This window comes from Macrobrachium nipponense, chromosome 20, assembly GCF_015104395.2.
Source record: "Macrobrachium nipponense isolate FS-2020 chromosome 20, ASM1510439v2, whole genome shotgun sequence".
Classification (NCBI taxonomy): domain Eukaryota; kingdom Metazoa; phylum Arthropoda; class Malacostraca; order Decapoda; family Palaemonidae; genus Macrobrachium; species Macrobrachium nipponense.
The window spans coordinates 79,628,193-79,649,893 of record NC_061089.1 but is presented as its reverse complement, the minus strand read 5'-3'; the positions used below and the strand labels follow the sequence as shown (position 1 = coordinate 79,649,893).

Here is a 21,701-nt window from a genome sequence, read left to right as displayed (position 1 = left end):
TGAAGCTCTTTGCTATACCTCTCTTTCCCCCCTGAAAGTGGGCGGCACCAAGTCATCTACCCCCAAAACATTCTAGCGTGACCCACAAATTTCAAAATTTTAACGACTGAATGAGTGAAACTAATTACTATATAATTACTGGGTAAGTATATATAAAACTTTCTTTTATTATAAAAAATATCATTGTTATGACCATACTGGCCACCATTTTTACAAGAACATTCACATTTACTGAGTTTTAGATGGAAGTCATTAGAACCTCAAGTGTGTGGGTGATTTATATAAATAGTGCCATTTCAGTTCAATTGAAACCTGATTTTCTTGAGTACCTAATTATCTCTTGCCTGCCATAAGGAACCTGAACTTTCAATAAAGTAAAACAAACTATTTAAGTTAGAAGTTAGTATGTATATGTAAACTAATACTTACATTAATTCAAAGTGAAATTTCATGATTTTATGCAATGGTTCTTTGATTGATAGTCTCCCTTAATATGTTATTTGTATTCTAGTGTAAAAATGAAATGTTTTTCATGTAAAGCACAACTTTTTATCAGCCAAAGAAAAATCTCCTTCAGTATCTGAATTCTGCATTTGTTTTTCTAAGGTTATTGCAGATAATACAGAACACAGTGACCCTGACTCCTACTCATGGTGCCTGCTACGACTGGCCACAGTGCGTGCAGCAAGAAATGTGGTCAGTCGGTTTTTGGAAATAGCAGGAGTCGAGTTTCAGGGTAAGGGCAAAGGTATATCCATACACACTTTTGTGTGCGCAATTCATGTTTATAACTATAGTAGCAGGGCTTCACGTTTGGTAAGACCTATTTATCTGTTGTATTGCTTTGTGTTAAAAGAAAACAAATGACTATTTCTTCATTTTATTCCTAAGTTAATGTTTCCAACTTTGTCTTATGTAAATGAAATGTCTATTTCATTTTTCCCCTCAAATCTTTGTCATTTGTTTGCTTAAATTTTGTCACTTTCAGCTTTGTTTGGTGTGGTCTTTTTGTGTAGGCATTTGGTAGAGTCCAATGTAATCATACTTCAGCCATTAGACTTATTGGCATTTCTCAAAGGTTTTACCATGGTTGAAGCATGTAGGGCTTTATTAATATAGTTTTAAGCATGGCAAAAGCATGATAAATAGCTGGTAATGGTGTGTCTTTATTCCTTTTAGAATTATACAACAAACTAGAAATCAATTTTTTTTAGTATGTAACATGGTTTTCATATGCCTAACAGATATTTTTTTGTTGTGGGTATCTTGTAGTTGGCCTGCTTCATATAATTTCAGATAACTATTAACAGTGCTTTAGGTGGATTTCATGTGGAATTATTTGCTTACACTAAAGGTTAAAAGTGATGGTGAAGGGTAAATATCTTTAGATGTTTTAGATGTTTCCTTGTGATGAAATGTTTGATATGAGTATAAAATACATTAACGTGGGATAAAGATTCAGTTAACACAATGAATGATTCAATTGATCATGGATGTTGAACTTTTCAAGTGTTCAGTAAGTATGTCAAAGTTGTTACAGTGGAAGAAATACTGTATGAGCAACTACCTACAGTTTATCTTCAATTCATTTGTAAAATACTGTATGAAGATTATTCATTTTGGAATATTCTCCAAAATATGTAGGTGCATTGGTTGCAGCCCGTTTCATTGTTTCATTTGATAGTATTATGCATTTTCCACTCTGTACTTTCGTCTTTAATTATATGTTTTCTCCAAGAACATTTTCCATAAAAGTTTTGTGTCAGAATCATCTTTATTACATATAAAATGTTAGGAGCTTGCTTATCTTGTATACGTAGTTGTACAGTATGTTCTTTCTGCAAGAGTAGAAATATCTTGGAAACCTGGGTAAACTACTTAGTAATACATAATAGAATAGTAACCTTCAGGTATGCATTGTTTACTTTCTATGAATGAATACACAGACAAGAGGATTAAAGGAAGAAGGAAGGAAAGGAAGAAATAATGTCATGCATAACATTAAAGTAATTAATGTACCAGAGGGTTGCAAGAATAATTTTTTTTAAATGTGGGTAGAAAATTACATAGATTAGTGGCAAACAGAAGTAAAGTCAACAGACTAGAAGTCTCAGGGTGAGGTGACAATAAATGTTGTTTTGCTGGGAAGAGACTTTTAGCTTGGTGGAGTAGTGGCTGCAATATCATCTATATAGAAAGGAAAGCCACTCGATGGCAAAGAAGAGAACCTTGAAAAATGGTGATGGATGAGTCTTTCATCACGCAGATTGGTATTAGTGTAATTGTATTGGAATGGCATATTCAAAATTGTATTGAATCAGCTCATCACTCCCTCCCCAGTTCTTGTGTCCCGCAAGACATACACTGATCTGATGGTTTGTGCATTGCTGTTCTTCTTTGAGTGCCATACAGTCCAGTTTGTTCAAAATTTAAAACTATGAGGGTAGGGCCATTTGGCATGTTACAAACACAAGTTACAACAAATGAATCTTCTCACAAACTGTCATACAGAAAAACAAATTTAGGTTCACATTCAATAATATCAATAAAAAAATTGATAGTCACAGCTCCAGCTTGAAAAACCTAAATTCTTAAACAAAAATTTACAGAACATGAATAAAAAATGAAACATTACACATAAGAAATTGGACAAAAGTATAAGAAAACTTACTGAATTCCTTCTTCAACACAATAAAAACAAGAAAATAAAAAATAAAAATTCAAAGATAACACACAAAAAAGGGATTTTGACGTAAGGAAAAATCTATTTCTGGGCGATTGGCTCGTGTCGCCAGCGAAATCCCGCCCTACCCATCCCATCGCCCAAGATTGTCTGCTAACTTCAGGATGGCCACCAGAGGCGCAGCAGTCGGCAGCATGGGATGGAGTAGTAGTAGTTGCTGCCCACTCTGTGGGTCGGCTCTCCTCTTGTGGGGATTTTGTAGTGGGAGATTTCTATTGGCATTCGGCTCGTGGTAGTGGTCTCACTCGCCATAGTGTTCATACCGACACCCTCTTGGAGGGTGAGCGAGTCAGTTGTACTGACCTTTTTCTTTATTTATTTATTCTCTGGTATGTGTTAGTACATTTACCCTAGAAATAATAGATTAAAGGATATTTCGCTGGCGACACGAGCCAATCGCCCAGAAATAGATTTTTCCTTACGTCAAAATCCCTTTTCTGGGCTCAGCTCGTGTCGCTGCGCGAAATCGTACCAGAGAAATAGCACAAGATTGTAAACAAAATTCAACAAAACAAAAAAGAGGTCTCAAATAAAAGGTAAAATAAAATAAAAGAATATAATTGCTAATAAGGATACATATACACAATGATACAAAATAGAAATATGCTTAAATTAAACTTAATTCTAATAATATTTCTTAACTTAAGGTAATTTACATATATACAGGGGTAATATGGCATATATGTACCAAAATAGTATCTGTGTAAAGATATGTATCAGAAATCCAGAGCAATTAACATAATAAGTTGAACAAAACAAACTCAAGAATAATAACATATAAAGGAATGTATATAACTTAATATACAAAACCCGTAACCATTAAAAATAAGATGTATCCCCTAGCATAAAAATAAGGGGATGACATCCAAGAGATCAATATCCACAATCAATTGTGAGTGCCCCTAGCAAAAAAATAAGGGACACCCACCACATCATCATAAAAGCAGCTAAGACACAAGGTAACCGTAGATGAACAAGGCAGGAATAGACGAACTGTTGGGTGAGGCAGGTAGAAAGGAGGACTGGATCTTCTACTAAAGATTAGGTAGAGTCGGGGGAAACTATGTTACCCGCTGCTACTGCTGAAAATTTCAGAGCTTCCAAGGACTTTAAGTAATGACGTTTGAACACTGTCGGCGATTTCCATCCAGTATACTTTTTCAACTCATCGAAGTTCATATGTTGGAAATAGTTAATTGAGGTGGCTACTGCCCTGACATCATGTGCTTTTGGAAAAGAGTCAGGATTGGCTTGTTTAATGAAGTACAGGATTTGTTGCCTGATGCCTTTAATAGATAAAGTACCACCTTTTTCTCTCTTAAAGAGAGGACCCGATGAGGATGAGGAGGTCCTAGACAGAAAGGCTCGTAAGGTTGAAACTGGGCAAAGAGATACCATCTTGTGGAAGGGGTAGTACCTTCCGATGGTTCCACCTCCTAATCAAAGGATCTTCATTCTTAGCTATAAAACTACGTTCCGGAGAAAGTAGCACTTCCCTGTGGGAAGGAACTGAATGATCCGGATCTCTGGATAAAGCCGACAGTTCTGAAATTCTAGCTCCTGAGGCCAAGCTTAATAAAAATAGAGTTTTTCTTAAGAGCATTATAAACGAGCATGTGTCATTATCAGTTTCTGAAGCCAGCTTTAGAACATCGTTTAAGAACCATGATACTGACGTAGGCCTTACAGAAGGTCTAAGTCTAGCACACGCCTTGGGAATAGACGAGAAGTAGGAATCTGTCAAGTCTATGTTGAAACCAAATTGAAAAATCTTTTTCAAAGCTGACTTGTTTGTCGTAATCGTGCTAGCTGCTAAGCCTTTTTCAAATAAGGATCTGAAAAAGGATATAGCTGAATTGATTGTCAATGATCCTAATATCTGATTCTCTCAGGAAGGTTGCTAACTTTTTGACAGCAGCATCATACTGTCTCAAAGTTGAATCTCTTTTATCGGATTCCAAGAAGAGAATATTTTGAGGGTCAATATTCGCATCCCTTTTCGCTGCAAACTTCATGAAATCCATAAAGTTAGGGTTTTGAGAATCCCTGAGGAAGCGAACACAGTCTTCGTTTGTACTGACTGGGAGAGCCTGGGACTGGGAATCCGAAGAGGGCGAAGACCCAGTTCCAGAATTAGAGGGTACCAATTGCTCTTCGGCCAGTCTGGGGCTACTAGAGCCACTTGACCCTTGAATGTCCTGAGTTTGTTCAATACCTTCATGAGAAGATTCACTGGAGGAAAGACATAAATCTTCTCCCAGTTGTTCCAGTCTAGAGCCAGGGCGTCCGTGGCATAGGCCAGAGGGTCCAGGTTGGGGGCCACATAACATGGGAGTTTGTGGTTCGCTTGAGATGCGAAGAGATCCACTTGTAGGCCTGGAACTCTCTGAAGAATCCATTGGAACGAACTGTTGTCCAGTGACCATTCCGACTCTAGAGGTACTGATCGGATAGAGCATCTGCTATGACGTTTCTCACTCCAGCTATATGGGTGGAGGAGAGATGCCAACTGAACTTGTCCGCCAGGGAGAAGATGGCTACCATGACATGATTTAGATGACGTGATTGGGAGCCTCCTCTGTTTATACAATGTACTACCACTGCGCTGTCCAAGACTAGCTTTATATGGGAGTACTTTGGCGGACGTAACCTTTTCAGAGTCAAGAACACTGCCATTGCTTCCAGTACGTTTATATGGAACTGACGGAACTGAGGTGACCAGGTTCCTTGAACTTTCTTGAACTGGGAATATCCTCCCCAACCGCTTAATGAAGCGTCTGTGTGGATGGTAATCCCTGGTGGAGGAAACTGAAGGGGCACTGATACCGATAATTCTTGACTTTCGCCCACGGCCGGAGTCGATTCCGTAGAATCAGAGGGACTGAGGATAATTTGTCCCTGGACCTGACATTTGCTCGTGAGCGCCAGATTCTGGTTAGGTCTTTCAGTTTGGCTTTCATCAGGATGTTTTGTCAGGGGTGATGCAAACTGGAGTGAACCCAGGATCCTTTCCTGAGTTCTTCTTGACGCCAGTTTGTGACTCAGAAATTGCTTGACTGACTTCGCTATTTCTTTCCTCTTGGTTGATGGAATCGACAGAGTATGGGAGGATAGATTCCATTGAATGCCTAGCCACTGAAAGTTTGACTCTGGAGTGAGTCTTGACTTGGTCCTGTTTATCTTGAAGCCTAGATATTCCAGGAACTGAATCACTTTCAGTGTTGCTCTGTTGCATTCCTCGACTGTTGAAGCCCAGATCAACCAATCGTCGAGATACGCTACTACCATAACCCCTTGCGATCTTAGTTGTTGAACTACTACTTCCGCCAGCTTCGTGAACACCCTGGGTGCTACGTTGAGCCGAAAGGAACTACCTTGAAGGAGAATGTCTGGTCTCCTATCTTGAAGCCCAGATACGGACGGAAGTGTCTTGCAATAGGGTATATGATAGTAAGCGTCTGTAAGATCGATAGAGGTGGTGACGGCCCCCACGGGGAAGTAAGGTCCCGCACCCTGCGAGATCGTGAGCATCTTGAACTTGTCGCAGCGAATGGCTAAGTTTAAGCGGGACAAGTCTAAGATTATTCCCCCTTCTTTTTTGTGAGCCTTTCTTTGGCACGCTGAACAAGCGACCTTGAAATTTTAACCTGTTGACTCTCGCTATAGCTCCTTTCTGAAGGAGATCCTCCGCATACTCCGTCAATTCCTTGGAAGGAAGTTGGCGGAAAGGTCTGGATGGGGGTGGGCTCGCTAACCAGCTCCAACCCAGGCCTTTTGACACAATGCTCTGAGCCCACTTGCTGAAGTTCCACCGGTGGCGAAGTGAAACAGCCTCCCTCCTACCTGAAAATCCTCATTGGTTTTGGTAGCCTCCTCGGCCTCCCCTGAAATGCTTTCCTCTATTAAAGGGACCTCCCGATCCTCTCCCACGAAAGGATCGCTTACCTCTGCCTCCCTTACCCGAGCGGTCATACTTCTGGGAAGCTTGACCCTCGAAGACCTGATTGTAGGCTGGAGAGAGAGCGTAAGAGGTGGAGGGTTGAGGCTGAGGGGAGATAACATAAATGGGCTGCGATTGAGCCTTTGAGGTAGAAGGTTGGGCTGTTTGCACCAAGGGAACAGCCGGAACCTGCTGAGAAAAGCTGTGGCTGTTTTCTTCTGGTAGGGCTGGAAACGTCTGGGTTTCCTTTGAGCCTTACCCTTACCGGCTTGATCCTGTCGTCTCTTGGCCGTAAGACCCCAACGGTCTTTAAGGCTTTGGTTCAATCTCGTAGCCTCTGCCTGAACCTCCTTCACCATCGCTTCTGGGAAGAGGTCTGCTCCCCAGATGCTTGACGTAAGCAACTTATTCGGCTCGTGCCGAATTGTTGCTTCTTGTAGGACATGCTTCCTACAATTCGTCCTAGCAGTGGCGAACTCAAACATATCCGACTGCACCGTTTGAGTCAAAGATTTGGTAAGAAGCTTAAAGAGTGGCTCCGACCCATAGGCAATGGTAGCCACCTCGGTCATAGCCATGGAATTAATAGACCTGGCTAACCGCGATTTGGAATCGAATTCCGCCTGAATAAGGCTATCTGGAAGCCTAGGTAGCTTCTCACCAAACTGCTCCATAGCACAGTCTGGTTTGAGTTTGCCAGCTGAGAAGGTGTTGGGCAAATCTTCCCACAATTCACCGGCTGAAGGAAGTAAAGGAGACGTAGGATCTGCTTCCTTCAGCTGAGGCATGGAATCCCCCTTCTGGGCTGCTGGAATGGTGGTTGTCGCGATCTTTGTCAAGAAAGGGAGCGGGGTACTCTCTCCATCGTAAAGATCGTAAACGGACTCTTAAAAGGTTGGATTTTCGTGTTGGAACAATCCATGTCCTCTAGACACCTGAGCCATTCTCTCTGAGCCTGGTCTCGTGAATAGAGGACTGTCCTCTTTTGGTACCTTATCGTCCCGAGTCATGGCTGAGGCGGTGAGCCTGGCGTAGCCGATGAACGGAGGCTGAAGGTCTTCCGGGTAGAACTCGAAGTCTTCAATCCTCCGAGTTCCACATTCCGGGATAGAGATAAGCCCGTCTTGGAAGGGGGCGTATGACGCTACTCTCCAAGGGTTGTTCATTGAGAACGGAGGTAGAGAGTCATACGGGGGTAATTGGGCTCCCCCTGTGCTGAAAGGTGGAGAAGAGGCTAGTGGAGATCATTTGTTCCATGCTGTTTTTCAGAGAACCAACCAGATCGCCCACTTGTTGCAACAGACCAGCGTTGGAGTCCAAAGCGGAGCTGCTGCGGAGGTGGAAGGGGTGGCTCTGAAACCGGAACCAAAGGAAGCGGAACTGACGACTCCGCTGGAGTATGAGATCTCTCCCTGGAGGATTTACTCCTAGAGGACTTAGAGCCGGACCCAGAAGCTTTAGATCTCTCTGCTCCGGGATTCCTAGCCGGAGACTTACGAGAAGAAGATGACGCCGACGCCGTCTTTTTAGACGACGACGACGTCTTCGTCAAGGTTTTCACTGCTTGACCTTTGACCTTGGGTCTAACGGAAGCGTCAGGAGAAGTATATAGTTCATTACCTGTAAAGCCTTGGAAGGATGGAGAGGTTGCAGGGGTAGAAGATCCAGTAGCACCCAAGGGCATCCCTTGGGTGTCCAACGTACCTACCTCGACCAACAGGTCGTCTACACCTACCATAGGTTCAACATTAATATCGAGCGTCGCGACTTCCGAGGAGATGTCCGGGCCTTGGTCCGTCAACGAGGCAGCCAGCTGTTGCTGGATGAAAGCGATAGTCGGGGCCGCCTCTGCTGGGTCGACGTAGCCTGTAGCCTTGCCTCCGGGGAAGATTAGTACCGCCAACTTCTTCTCAAGAATGTAGGGCATACCCTTGGCGGCGTTCTTCCCAAAACCGCCGACCCAGGCCCGCAGGGTTGCCAGTGCGGTATCCCTCACAGCCGGAGCCTGGAAGAGAGGGTATTGATTAGATTTTAAGATTAAACTTAAAACTAAAACCAATTTAAAAGCTTAACTTAAAATTATAGGGGCTACAAAACCCCATGAATTTTATCTTAAGTTAGGGATTAATGTAAAAACTTAAGCACTATAACAAATGAAGACCAGTTAACGGAGTTGGAATACTTACCCCGTCTAAGAGCTGGCTCACCAGATCATAACAGATGGTACACGTCTCGTGGTACCAGACCTGGATGTCCCCGTGCGGAGTCGCGCATGGAGCATGGGACCGGCAAACTTCATGTCCACATGGGTCTTGAAGTGTGGCGGCGCATCCCGGATGCTCACAGTTGGTGGTCTGTAAGTGAAAAGACACATGAGTATCTTAAAGACTATCACTTACAGGCTAAAGGACAGAAGAACTCCGTTGCATGCCGGAGCTCGGAAAAAAATTTGGGCATAACCCCTCCCTTATCGCCTGAATAGGCTATAACCCCGGAGAGATCCGGTGAGACAGGTGGAGGGGGGATGGTTTAAGGTAGCTTAAGATAAACTTACTAGTTTAACATAATAGATCTTAAACCTATAAAACTCGAACGTACCGGACTAAGTCCAGTGCGTGGCGGAGTGTCGTAACTCAGCGAGACGGAGTGGTTAGAAGGGACCAACTGTCTGCCCCGGTCCACCCTGCTGGGTGGACTAGCACCTTTCCGCTGGATGCCAGGTCTCCGGTAGTAAAGGAGCCCTAGTAAGGTGGGAAAGAGCGAGAGGACATACAGACTCGGGCTAGCAACGGAGCGACGGAGTAGCAACGGAGGGGGGAAAGGCCAGTCCCCCCCCACCTTACCATCCGGCCGGACCGAGAAGCCGGAGAGGTCGAGTCCAGTCTGGGTCTGTCCCGTCCCTCTACTCCCTCCGCCTGGGGGGAGAGAGGGAGGCGGGCTCGGGTATGCGGAGCGAGCATGGGCAGACCGACCCACCCCCCCCGACTCTATGGAAGAGCGGGAGGGGGGAAAGGTGACTGGACAGGCGTCTGGCTGCCCCGTGATCACGTAGTGACCACGGGGCGGTAAGTACAAAACAATGGACAACACAGCCTAGAAACATAACCAGCTGATCAGAGAGATGCTATCGGGAAGCAACCGAACTGAAGAGCGGTAGCATATAGGCCCTATGGGCCACCACCTAGGCTAAGCAAAGCCAGACGCCTAACTAACCTAAACAAATATCATATAAAATAATTCAAATGAATAATTATGAAAGAAAGAAAACAAAATAGTAGGAGAAAAAATCCAGGAGTGTACGACTAACCCGAAGGAAAGTCTACCACTCAAAGCTAGCCGAGGCCGATACTAAGAGCCGTGGCTAGGGTCTGGATGGAAGGAGCCTACATAAGGTAAAAGACATGCATGCATGACAAAACCGTGTAGACCGTACCCTAAACAAAGCGGATGATTAAAATAGAGCGTACTTAAGTAAGGGGATGTTCTGGGTATGGGCGACCAAGAACGAACCCACCACGAGGCAGAACATGCTGCCATGCTTCCGACCTAGAGTTCGTATTTATACCTAAAAAACGGCAAATACGGGCTCAGGGCCGGAAAAAAACCAAATAGCAATAAACACTGAGTACTTAACTTAGCTGCTGCGATGGCTGCACGCTCCATGATAAAGAAATCCAAAGAAAAGGGCACAAAAAACACAGAGTAAAAAAGGGCACGTGTGTATCGTGTGCGCTAACTGAAAAGGATGGCCACCAGAGGCGCAGCAGTCGGCAGCATGGGATGGAGTAGTAGTAGTTGCTGCTGCCCACTCTGTGGGTCGGCTCTCCTCTTGTGGGGATTTTGTAGTGGGAGATTTCTATTGGCATTCGGCTCGTGGTAGTGGTCTCACTTGCCATAGTGTTCATACCGACACCCACTCTTGAGGGTGAGCGAGTCAGTTGTACTGACCTTTTTCTTTATTTATTTATTCTCTGGTATGTGTTAGTACATTTACCCTAGAAATAATAGATTAAAGGATATTTCGCGCAGCGACACGAGCTGAGCCCAGAAAATAACTTTTTTCTCTAAATAATCTCAAATTCCCACATCATCGATGGAAGATCACAAATTTTTGACAAAGCATAAACAGCATTGACTGATATGAAATTTTGGACAGTATAATTGGCATCAATAGAAATCAACAAAAATTAGATGCATTGCAACAACATGTGTTTAATATGACTTGAAATGCAATAAAAAAAATATGCATGGAACTGTAATAACATTTTTTTTTTTAATTAGACATTACTTTCTCAGCAATAACTGACATGAAACAAAAGTGCGTTAGAATTTTATTATGATATTCTCTGTTCGCTTTGTGATGGACATTTATTCATGACTCGCGCTAGTATGCTACGCAAGGCACCTACACAAACTTATAAATTTTATGGATGGATTGCTTTATCGAAGAGGGAGGAAGGGCGGCACAGAAAACTGTGAATTGTCAGTCAACTCCCTTACACCCTAGCAAACACACACACTCAACATATGCACACTTCCATGGATTCACACAACAGCTGACTCACTTGCCTCTGTTTTCTGTGCGACTCACCTACAGGTGTAACTGAAATATTTAACTGTATGCGTCGCAGTTCCTCTCTCTCTTTCTGGCTTGTGCCTTACAGTACTCTTGGGGAGAGCGTCAGCTACTCTTATTACTTTTTTTTATGATATGATTAATCCCCACAATGGCAAACTCTAACAGTTGCTTGATCCTACAATCTTGTTGAGAAATTAACATTCTTGGGCGTCTCTATATCAGGGATAGAATACACCTTGTTCTCACTTCGTCATCAGATTTAAAAATTACTTCTCTATCCCAATGAAAATCTGACTACTCTCTCAAACATCAGTCTTGCTACTTTACTCAAACAAATTCTTTAATGCATTTACACTAATAACATTATCTGTAAATCTTGATTACAATTCTTCGTTGGGGACAAATGGGATGCATTGTTGTTCGTGATACTTTAAATGTGATCAGAACACGTCCTAAGAGAACCATCCTTTTTTTCATTTCTCTTATTTTTTCTATATATTTTTTCTAATGTTATTTTCTACAAATTCCCTATCTGCATTTCCCTAACACAACATGCTGTTGATTACACTAAAGGCTATGCAACTTGTTCATTGTGCAGTCGAACTAATTCTAATATTACTATCAGTAACAATTTTTAGCAATCAAGACAGTGGGTAGGGAGACAGGCTTCTAAGGGGAGCGAGGTCTCCCACCTCCGGAGGTGTGAAGGGTAGCTCAAGACACTATCCTGTACTGTCCCTCTCTCTGCCATACAGTTGAGATGTTCCCGTTTTCTATGCAATTTGCTCAGAGGTCAGCAACTCTATTAGTGCCAGCAGCGGTGCCGGCGGTTCGCTACTGACGCTATTAGTTTGCTTGTATCTTCTTCACATTGCACCTGGATTCTCTCACTGGTTACTGGCTATCATTTGACATCTATCAGCTATTCCTAATTCTAACATCGCGTCATCCTATCCATACCTTAGGCAGGTATCATGACTTCCTTCATGGGTCGAGGTAGGTAAGGGAACTCCTGTACTATTCTCCTTTAACATCATCCCTCTACTCTTCAATAGGTCGCGATCAGAAGTAGGAATGGACTTCCCCTTTTCCACAGGGTCAAGGGGGAGAGGCTCTGGTCGACCTCTCTTTGTCCCAGCACTCTTGACTCGTGGGTGGACAGGTTGTTCTCTACTCCCTTTCTTCTCACGGGTGGGGATTGGTATCCCTTCCCTCACAACAAGACAACAAGGCGTCCCTTGTTCCCGGGCACTGCATAACAGTCCCACATGGTCCTGGGGTTAGCCTGGGGTACCTTCCTGGCATTACCTCTATGCCATCTTCTGCTACTGCCAACTTCCATCCTTCCGGTTGGGCTGGACCGCGTGCCACTGCCAAAAACACGTTCGTTACTCCTCTACTTGGTCTGCTACACAAGTCTGTAATGGAGGATGTCATGAAGGGTGTTTGAGTGCCACCCCCACGACACCACCGTCGTTTGACTTTGGCGGCTGCGGCATTGTAACAGTCAATTTTGATTTCTCCCACACTAGTCTTTGTCTCAAACGGATTTTTCTAACATTTTGTTAATACTTCAGCCGATTCGAATTTTCTCTCACCCATTCATCACCGAATTTGGTTGCGGAACTGTCTAACAGCGGTAATTTATTAACGATTTCTGTGATTTCACTCTGTCTGTCTGGTTAGCACTGCGTTTTTTAAAATTGTAGGGTGTGTGATTGTACATTGTCTTTCTGGTTAGCACTGTGCATTTCAAATTCATAGGGTGTGATTGTACCTGTCTTTCTGGTTAGCACTGTTCATTTCGAAATCGTAGGGTGTGTGACTCTACACTGTCTTTCTGGTTAGCACTGTGCTTTTCAAAATTGTATGGTGTGCTTGTGCACTCTTTCTGGTTAGCACTGTGCATTTCGAAATTGTAGGGCCAATCGATTTATTATTCCTGTTCATAGCACTGCTCACCACTTTTCTGCTGATTGCTTTAGCCATAACTGTTTTTATCCAGTTCGTTCGTTTTACCATTTCCCTCGTCATCACCGTCCATCGAACCTCGTCTCGTCTCCTTGCTTATTTCACTTCATGTCACTGTATGTCGCCAAAAATTATTTAGCACTAACATTTGTTTGACACTTCATAGGACCTCATGGTACCTCATAAGAACTCGTAGCACCCCACAGACTCACAAGACCCCAAAATACCTTACAACACCTCAGAAGACCCCACGACTGACACCAAAATTATATGACGACGTTCCAAGGTTACGAAGCTTTTCAATTATATTCATCAGACATTATTTCCAGGGTTACGACGCCTACAACGCTCATCTGGCAGATGAAATATGACACCAAAAATGCAAAATAATCAATATTTGAAGTTTTTTTTTTATGAAAAATGCCATAAGAATGCAGTTTACATAGTTTTCAATGCACCCAAAGCATTAAAAGTAAGGTTTTCTTAGGATTTTTGACGATGTTCCGGCTTACGACGATTTTCGGCTTACGACGTGTCTCAAGAACGGAACCCCTGTTGTAACCCGGGGACTGCCTGTATTCAGTTTTTACATGTTTTGGACTGTACGGATACTTTGTACTTTCGGTTAGGGTTAAATCTGCTTAGGTTTGTGACCGTGTGATATCCGATAATCCTGGATTATCTCTTTAATTTTTACCCTTTTGACAATTAACTATCTGGTGTTCTTGATCTTGTTGTGTACCTGAGAACTTTCTCTCCAATTGTATTTCATTCGTTCTTTGACAATGTCTTAGTAAAGACGAAAGCGCTTGGATTTCTGACTATAATTTTCCTGTGGTATTTGCTTATATATATATATATATATATTATATATATATATATATATATATATATATATATATATAGTATATATAGATAGATAGATAGGTAGATGTCTGGTGCACTGAGGGTGTTGCACCCCCAGTTTAAGAATCACTGGTGTAGAAAATATCCAATAGATCATCATACCATACAGAGCTGGAAATTATAATTTGACTAACTGGTTGTGTCACAACTAGATTGGTCCATGTAACCCAGAGCATATATATATATATATATATATATATATATATATATATATATATATATATATATATATATATATATATATATATATAATAATCTCTCTCTCTCTCTCTCTCTCATTCCTTTCTTTTACTCCCTCTTTCTCTCTCCAACAATCACTGTCTCTTACCCTCTTTCTTCTCAGTAATACCAACTCTGTCTGTCTGTCTTTTTCCTCTTTCTTCTCCCTAACACCCGGTTTACCCTCTCATTTTCTCTCCCTCTCATTTTCTCTCTCTGTCAACCCCCTTCTAAAACTACCCTCTTTGATGTCATTGATATTTACCCTATAGTATTTTTCTAAATGATAAGTCATATGTATACAGACATTTGTAAAGTAACTAAGTGTATGGGCATAGCCAGCCCCATTTCACAGGCAGAACCAGCTCTGTTTCACGGAATCCCTTCTCACCCTTCGGGGGGGGGGGGGGGGGGGAGTAGACATTTTGGGACCCCGGGCTCCCCCAGGGGTTTCTGGGCTCCCAAACATAGGTCTTGACCTTTCCGGGGTGGAAACCTATCTCCTTTCCGAATCTCAGTCCTGTTAGACCGACGGCCCGGGTGCCCATACCAAACATACATACATGCATAGATACATACATACATACACACATTGCCAAATATATATAACTTGATTACCATGATAAAGGTGTTCAAGGGGCAATTGTGGTAACTGTTGAATACATTCATCATGATAATCAAATTAGAAATGTGATCTGCATTGTTTTGTAATCAGTACCTGTTTATGCACCTTAGTGTTTTTAATCCTATTATTCTGTTTTTCCATATTCTGTGGAACTCCTCCATTGCCAGACATAACTTGCACATCCTGTTATTCAAGTCACAATTATCAATAATGCACAGCATGTACAGGTAGATTTACACAAGGTTGTTATGTCTTTGTTGCTGTTCAACAATTTTGTTGATGGAGTTCTGTGAGAACTAAAGAGGTATAGTAAGTGCTAGTATTTTGGGGAAAAAAGTTATAGTACAAAGAAAATGTATGGAAATGGAGAATATTTTGAGAGTTGTTGAAGACTAGAAGGGTGCATGGTGTGATAAATTTTTATGCTACTGGTTATGTGAGAAGAGTAAGAAAATCAGAAAGACAGAGTGATTGATTTGAGAATGAATTTTAGATAAAGAGAAGAGGTTGGCTTACAATATAAGTATTTGGGAGTAAATAGTATTGGTTATGAAATAGGTGAGGTATGAAAGAAAACATGAAGTTTGTAAAAGTTTGTGGAGTGGAAGATTGTGTAGGATAACAGAAGTTAGCCCATATGATGCGATGGTGAACCAACTCTCTTATGCAATTAATGTTTATTAATTAATTGTGAATGAAAGACAAACAATAAAAATTTATCAGATATGATTATACTCTCCTGCTTGTAGAGAAATTAAAGATGAAATTGTCAAAATTGTAGAGGTATTTAAAATGTTGGTTATGGATGGAGATATGGAGCCTATTGAGGATTTTTGATGATGTGGAAAGAGTGAGAGAGTAATGGTTGGTTTGCTTTCTATTATTAGAAATATCTAATGGGACAAGTGCCCAAGAAATTAATAAAGTGACAACAAACAGGCCTTAATATCCGGCCTTCAAGTTTGTTCACATTTAAAGCAAATGCTCATCACGCGTAAATGTAGGTTAGGTTCTGCGATAGGTTCATGAAACAGCTGCAAGGGTGGGAAATATTATTTTATTAATTATCAGAAGATGAAAGTGAACATTGATTGATGGTATTGTTTTCCTCACTATCATCCCACCGCATCCCTCGCTCCCTCTAAAGAGCTATGGCATTTTGCTGTTGGAAGTGTGTGTTTTCTGTGAAAAATAATGTTTTCTTTAATTAATTCATTATTCTAGGATAGTTAATTTATAATTGTTTTAAAATTTTTATTACTTTTAATTTACAGTCAGTATGGTTTTTAAGTTTAATAAAAATTTAAGATGTAGAAATATATGCTTTAAGCTGTTAATATTATTTGCCATTATTATTTTAGAGAGTCTTTTTATTAAATTTGCTTTTCCTGTAACTGCCTTCATTTCCACAGAGTTACCCATGCAGAGTCCATTACTGCATTCCATTCTGAGGACAATGAATCAGTGGTTATCTGCACTGGTAGACCACATTGAAGACAAGAAAGGGCCACCACCAGAGTTCATTCCTGGCTGCTTTGCAGAAAGTGCAGTTGCAGGACCAGCTATTCTGAAGTACAGAGGACTCCTTGAAACTCACAATACGCCTTTTGCGTAAGTATAGCTTGTTGATAGTGTCCTAGCATCTTGTGTCGAATCAGTAACTATTCATTATTTGATTACCAAATTATTTAAAATTGTATTTAAAGGGGCACGGTTATGTTAAGCAGCTGTATTGATCTGTTTCTGTATGTTCACTAAAAAGATATTTTCATACATTCAACTTCCCTGTCAGATATATACTTAGCTATAAACTCCGTCGTCCCTGATAGAAATTCGAATTTCGCGGCACACGCTACAGGTAGGTAGGTCAGGTGATCTACTGCCCCGCCGCTGGGTGGCAGGAATAGGAACCATACCTTCTAGAACCAGATTTTCTCTATCGTTTGGAATGTAAACATACGTTTACGGTTCCTCCTGATTTGATTTTCATGTTTCATCGCCATCGATCTTCTGGGCTGTCTTTTTCAGGGTAGTACTGGGTTTTTGGTTTGGCATACGCTTTTATTAACTTTTTAATGAATTTCGCTTTGAAATTTCGAAGAAAATACTAAGTGAAACTACCGAAATTATCGGTAGACACTCATATAGTTTGCAATAAAGGTAATTATTAATATTTATTCATTATTACATGTAATAAAGGTTACAACTTTATTGAGGAAATATTAAACTCTAATTTCCTACTTTAGGAAGTCAGAAAAGCATATAACTATAGACACTTACTTTATAAGCTTTAATAGCGTTTGTGCTAACGAGCAGTAAGGGTATTAGCAGTACTAGTAGTTGTTGCATCCTCATCACCTTCTTTCTCCACAGAAACTACAAATTTATATATGCAAATTTGAAGATAATGGATGTAGCTCAAAAGCGAGCTCTTAAAAGGTAAGAAGTGGATATAGTGTTCCCCATTGAAGTGGAGGGTGCGTCTGATCGGCTCTATCTCGCTCCCAGGTCTAGACCTCTTCCAAACTCACAAGCCCAGAGGAGAAGGAATGTCGAAAGCCGCACGGAGGTTTCAGAGAATCCCCAACAATCAGGCGTCCCCTTGGCAGACTCTGTAGAACGTCCCAGACTGCCAAGTTCGCCATTGGAAAGGCGTCCTAAAATAGTGGAGGGTGCGTTCCGATCGGCTCTGTCTCGCTCTCAGGCCTAGACCTCTTCCAAGCTCACAAGCCCAGAGGAGAAGGAATTTCGAAAGCCTTAAGGAGGTTTCAAAGAATCCCCAACGGTCGGGTGTCCCCTCGGCAGGATCTGTAGTAGCGTCCCAGACTGCCAAGGATAGCTGTTGGAAAGGCATCCTAAAACAGTGTTTATTCGTCATCCGAGTCTTCATCGAAAGGAAAATAGGGTGGAGTTCTCACAAGCTGTCGAGACCTTCTAAAAGATCATGGAAATCGCCAGCTTGGGATTCTATCCCGGAAAGTTTTCCGGAAGGCTATCCACCTGAGAAGAAGAAAGACATTTATTCATTAAATCCTCCTTCCCCTAGATCGGATACAGAGAAAGAAGACGACTCTACGAAGATCCTAGGAGAAAGGCAACAGTAGATATCTTCGTTAATAGAAGTTTTGAAGAAGGATCCTCCCAGGAGAAAGGATCTCTTCCTTCCCGTTAAGAAATCCCGTTCGATAGAAGTCTTTGACAGCTCGGATGAGGCAGCCAGGCGCAAATCGCCGACAAGGCGAGAGGATTCTAAAGAGGCGCCTGAAGCGGCTGAAATGAGGCACCAAGCGCCTGAAGCGCCTGAAACGAGGCGGCTGAAATGAGACGCAAAGAGCCTGAGGCACCTGAAACGAGGCACAAAGCTCCTGAAGCGCCTGAAATGAGGCGCAAAGCACCTGAAACGAGGCGAAAAGCGCCTTAAGCGCCTGAAATGAGGCGCAAAGCGCCTGAAGCGCCTGAAACGAGGCGCAAGGCGCTTGAAACCTCTGAAGCGCCTGAAATGAGGCGCAAAGCGCCTGAAACGAGGCGCAAAGTGCCTGAAGCGCCTGAGATGAGGCGCAAAGCGCCTGAAACTAGAAACCAGGATCTTCATCGGAGATGGAGTTAGAGCCTGATTCTGCGAAAGGTGAAAGACATTCGAGGCCTTCTTCTGATAAGGACGGGAGTTGTTGCACAGGCGGCCGTCGCCCTTCTCAGGATAGTCTTAATGCAAGTAAAGGCAAGAGCAAGATCGGCTTTTTTCCTGGCGGAGACTCAAGATGTCGCACAGGCGGCCGTAGCCCTTGTCAGGTTAGAATCGGTACTGCTAAAAGCTCTTCACCTTACGAAAGCAGGCGCTCTCCTCCGGTTGCTCATTCTTCTCCCAACTTGATGGACAGGAAATGGAAGATAGATCGGAATTGGAAACCTTTTTTATTGGAAAAAATTAGTTCATTACTAATAAGACGATATTAAAATCTTCCCCTTCTAAAATAATGCAACCAACCATTTACAGAAAGAGTGGCAATCGTTTGCAAATTAAACAAGATCGTACAAGCTCTCATTCATTGATTAGAGGCTCTTCCAAATAATAGAGGCGTAGAATATGGCCTTATATCCAAGAGAATAAAAATTTGAGGGATTCTCTTCGATCCTAGAGTTTTCATTGCGATCTCTTTCGACTAATACTAATTCGTGTTTATTGAAGAAAAGAACGAAGAGGGCAAGATTTCCATTCTCTCTCTGAATCGGAGAGGAAAGAATGTAGTAGCAAGACTTGCTGTATACGACTACTGAATGACAAGTCATATACGCATACCATAGTTGCCTTTGTGGTTCGCTACTGCATTGTTTGGCTTAAATTTGCATTATTAAGAGCTTCCTTAGGCTCGAGAATAATTTTATTATACAGTAGGGCCTCGTTAATCACGGGGGATAGGGCCCAGAACCCCCCGTGATAAGTAAATACCCGTGTTATCCTGGTACCCCCCCTGAAAATTGCTTTAAACCACCTACTTTAATAATTAACCCACCCAAGACCACTATTTCGATGTTTATAACTGCCTACTTTAGTTCAAGCACCAAATATTTCTTCAACTATCACCTTAAACTAAATTCAAGACAGTTTCAAAGTTATTCTTTCCGGTCTTCAATTTCCCTGCATCAGATCAGCAAACAAAATTATAATTACCTAACAATTCCTTTCTATTTTCATGATTTGGCTGCTGCACCACCAAACTAAAAGTACATAGTATATCTATTTCGTGAATGAACATATTTATGATAAACATGATTTACTGTAATGATTACAGCACCCAACTATAATATTAATGTATAAACAGCAAAATACAGCAATAAAAATCTAGTTTTGTCTTTTGTTTACGTTTAGAATCAGCTGATGGACGTTTATTACCGAAAGAATTATTTTGGTAAACAATTTAGTTGCTAAAAGAAACAAATTTATTAATGGAATTATTATTATTATTAACTTTGTACATAATAGTTTATGATATTATGATACAGTAATTCATATTTCATTGAGAGAGCGAGAGAGAGAGAGAGAGAGAGAGAGAGAGAGAGAGAGAGATAGAGAGAGAGGAGAGAGAGGAGAGGAAGTAGAGAGAGAGTAGAGAGCAGCTTGTGACGAGAGTAACTTGAATAGCTTGAGATAGCAGCTTAGGACGAGAATAGCTTGAGAGAGCAGCTTGGGACTAGACTACTGTTGACTATCTTAGCTCGAGAATAACAATGAAATTTGTATTTTACATATTTTATGATGATAAGAAATGAAACATGGATAGTAATAAGATATTCTCTTGTATACTTTTATAATATGTGATAATCATTGAGTCAACTATAAAAGTTGTATTGAAGCACAGTTTCGTAAATCACAGAAAGAATAAAAATATGGCAACATATTTTTATTCTTTCGGGGACCATCTTGTTCTTTTATTACGATAATAATAGATCAGTATTATATTTTTTCTTTTTTTTTTGTAAGTGATGAGAGAGAGAGAGAGAGAGAGATTTTGTTATTTACATTCATAGTATTTGAAAATTTGTGAATGAGTTTTATTCTAAAAATGCATTTAGTCATGAAAAGAAGAAGATAACAGTAATTAGCAAATCTTGCTCTATGATAACATTCGTGATTTTGTTAATTTTCCGGAAATACGTAGCATTTGGGCTTCACAAAAAAAGTAAGTAAAGTGATTTATGACAGAGTTTAGAGGATACTTACGTAAAAATACATCAGTACTTTGTAGAACGGTGACGTCACAGTGGTCATATATTTTTTTCGTGAATGAATATACATTTATGATAAAGGATAGTTACTGTACTGCTTAGAGTACCTTACTGTAATATTAATGTAATCACATCAAAATAAAGTAATCATTGTTCATTGTATACTGTAAACATGTAAAGTGTATTTTAATGTATGACACTTACCTGGCAGGTATATATATAGCTATATTCTCTGTTCCACCTGGCAGAAATTTTCAAAACTCGCGGCAAACGCTAGTAACCTATTAGTAGTTCAGGCAACCACCACCCCGTTACCGTGGCGCTAGCGCTAGGAACCGTTCCCAATTGGGCCAGATTTTCTCTGCCAGCCGAACCGGCAACATTGTTGGTGGTTCCCTGCTAGAATTTTCATTCTCGTTGCTGACTTTTCATGGATTTTTGGTATTGTACTCGGAAACGTTAGCTTGGCATTCGCTTTGGATTGTTCTTTAAAGATGTCTGATTCTGGAAGTATGTTTAGAGTGTGTGTAAAAGAAGGGTGTAAGGTAAGATTGCCGAAAGCTTCGGTCGACCCTCATACCATTTGTAAGAAGTGTAGGGAGAATGTGTGTACTTGGGAGAATAGATGCATTGAATGTGAGAATTTATCAGAGAAGGAATGGAAGATATTTATGAAATATGTTGAGAGACTTGAGAAAGATCGTGTAAGGAGGTCTGTTTCTCGTAGTGAGAAGTCAAATTCTTATAGTAAAAGGAGTGAATGTATTTCCTCTCCAGCTCCTTCTAATGTAGAGTTGGTAGTTCCTTCTCCCCAGGTATCTCCTGCGCCCGCTGCTGTATCGGAGGAGGCGAACGATACAAATATTGTGAAGGTGTTTGCTGCCCTTGCGTCCATGGGCGACCAAATACAGCGACTTACAGATAGAGTTAGTGCTTTCGATGTCAGTGAAAGTGTAGTGGAGGGGGCGTCTGATCGTCTCTCTCGTGCTCCTAG

At 41.5% G+C, this 21,701-nt stretch overlaps 1 protein-coding gene across 4 annotated transcripts in view; it reads left to right on the top strand.

Moving 5' to 3' along the window:
- Positions 1 to 21,701, top strand: part of LOC135195346 (dmX-like protein 2) — a 572,993-nt gene that overhangs the window by 431,149 nt on the left and 120,143 nt on the right. For 3 of the 4 annotated variants that reach the window (XM_064221627.1, XM_064221608.1, XM_064221613.1), the window contains 2 exons: positions 607 to 748; positions 16,396 to 16,594. In XM_064221627.1, coding sequence (XP_064077697.1) covers positions 607 to 748; positions 16,396 to 16,594 — 341 coding nt within the window. The remainder of the gene's footprint in view (positions 1 to 606; positions 749 to 16,395; positions 16,595 to 21,701) is intronic. The other variant, XM_064221621.1, reaches the window with a different exon arrangement.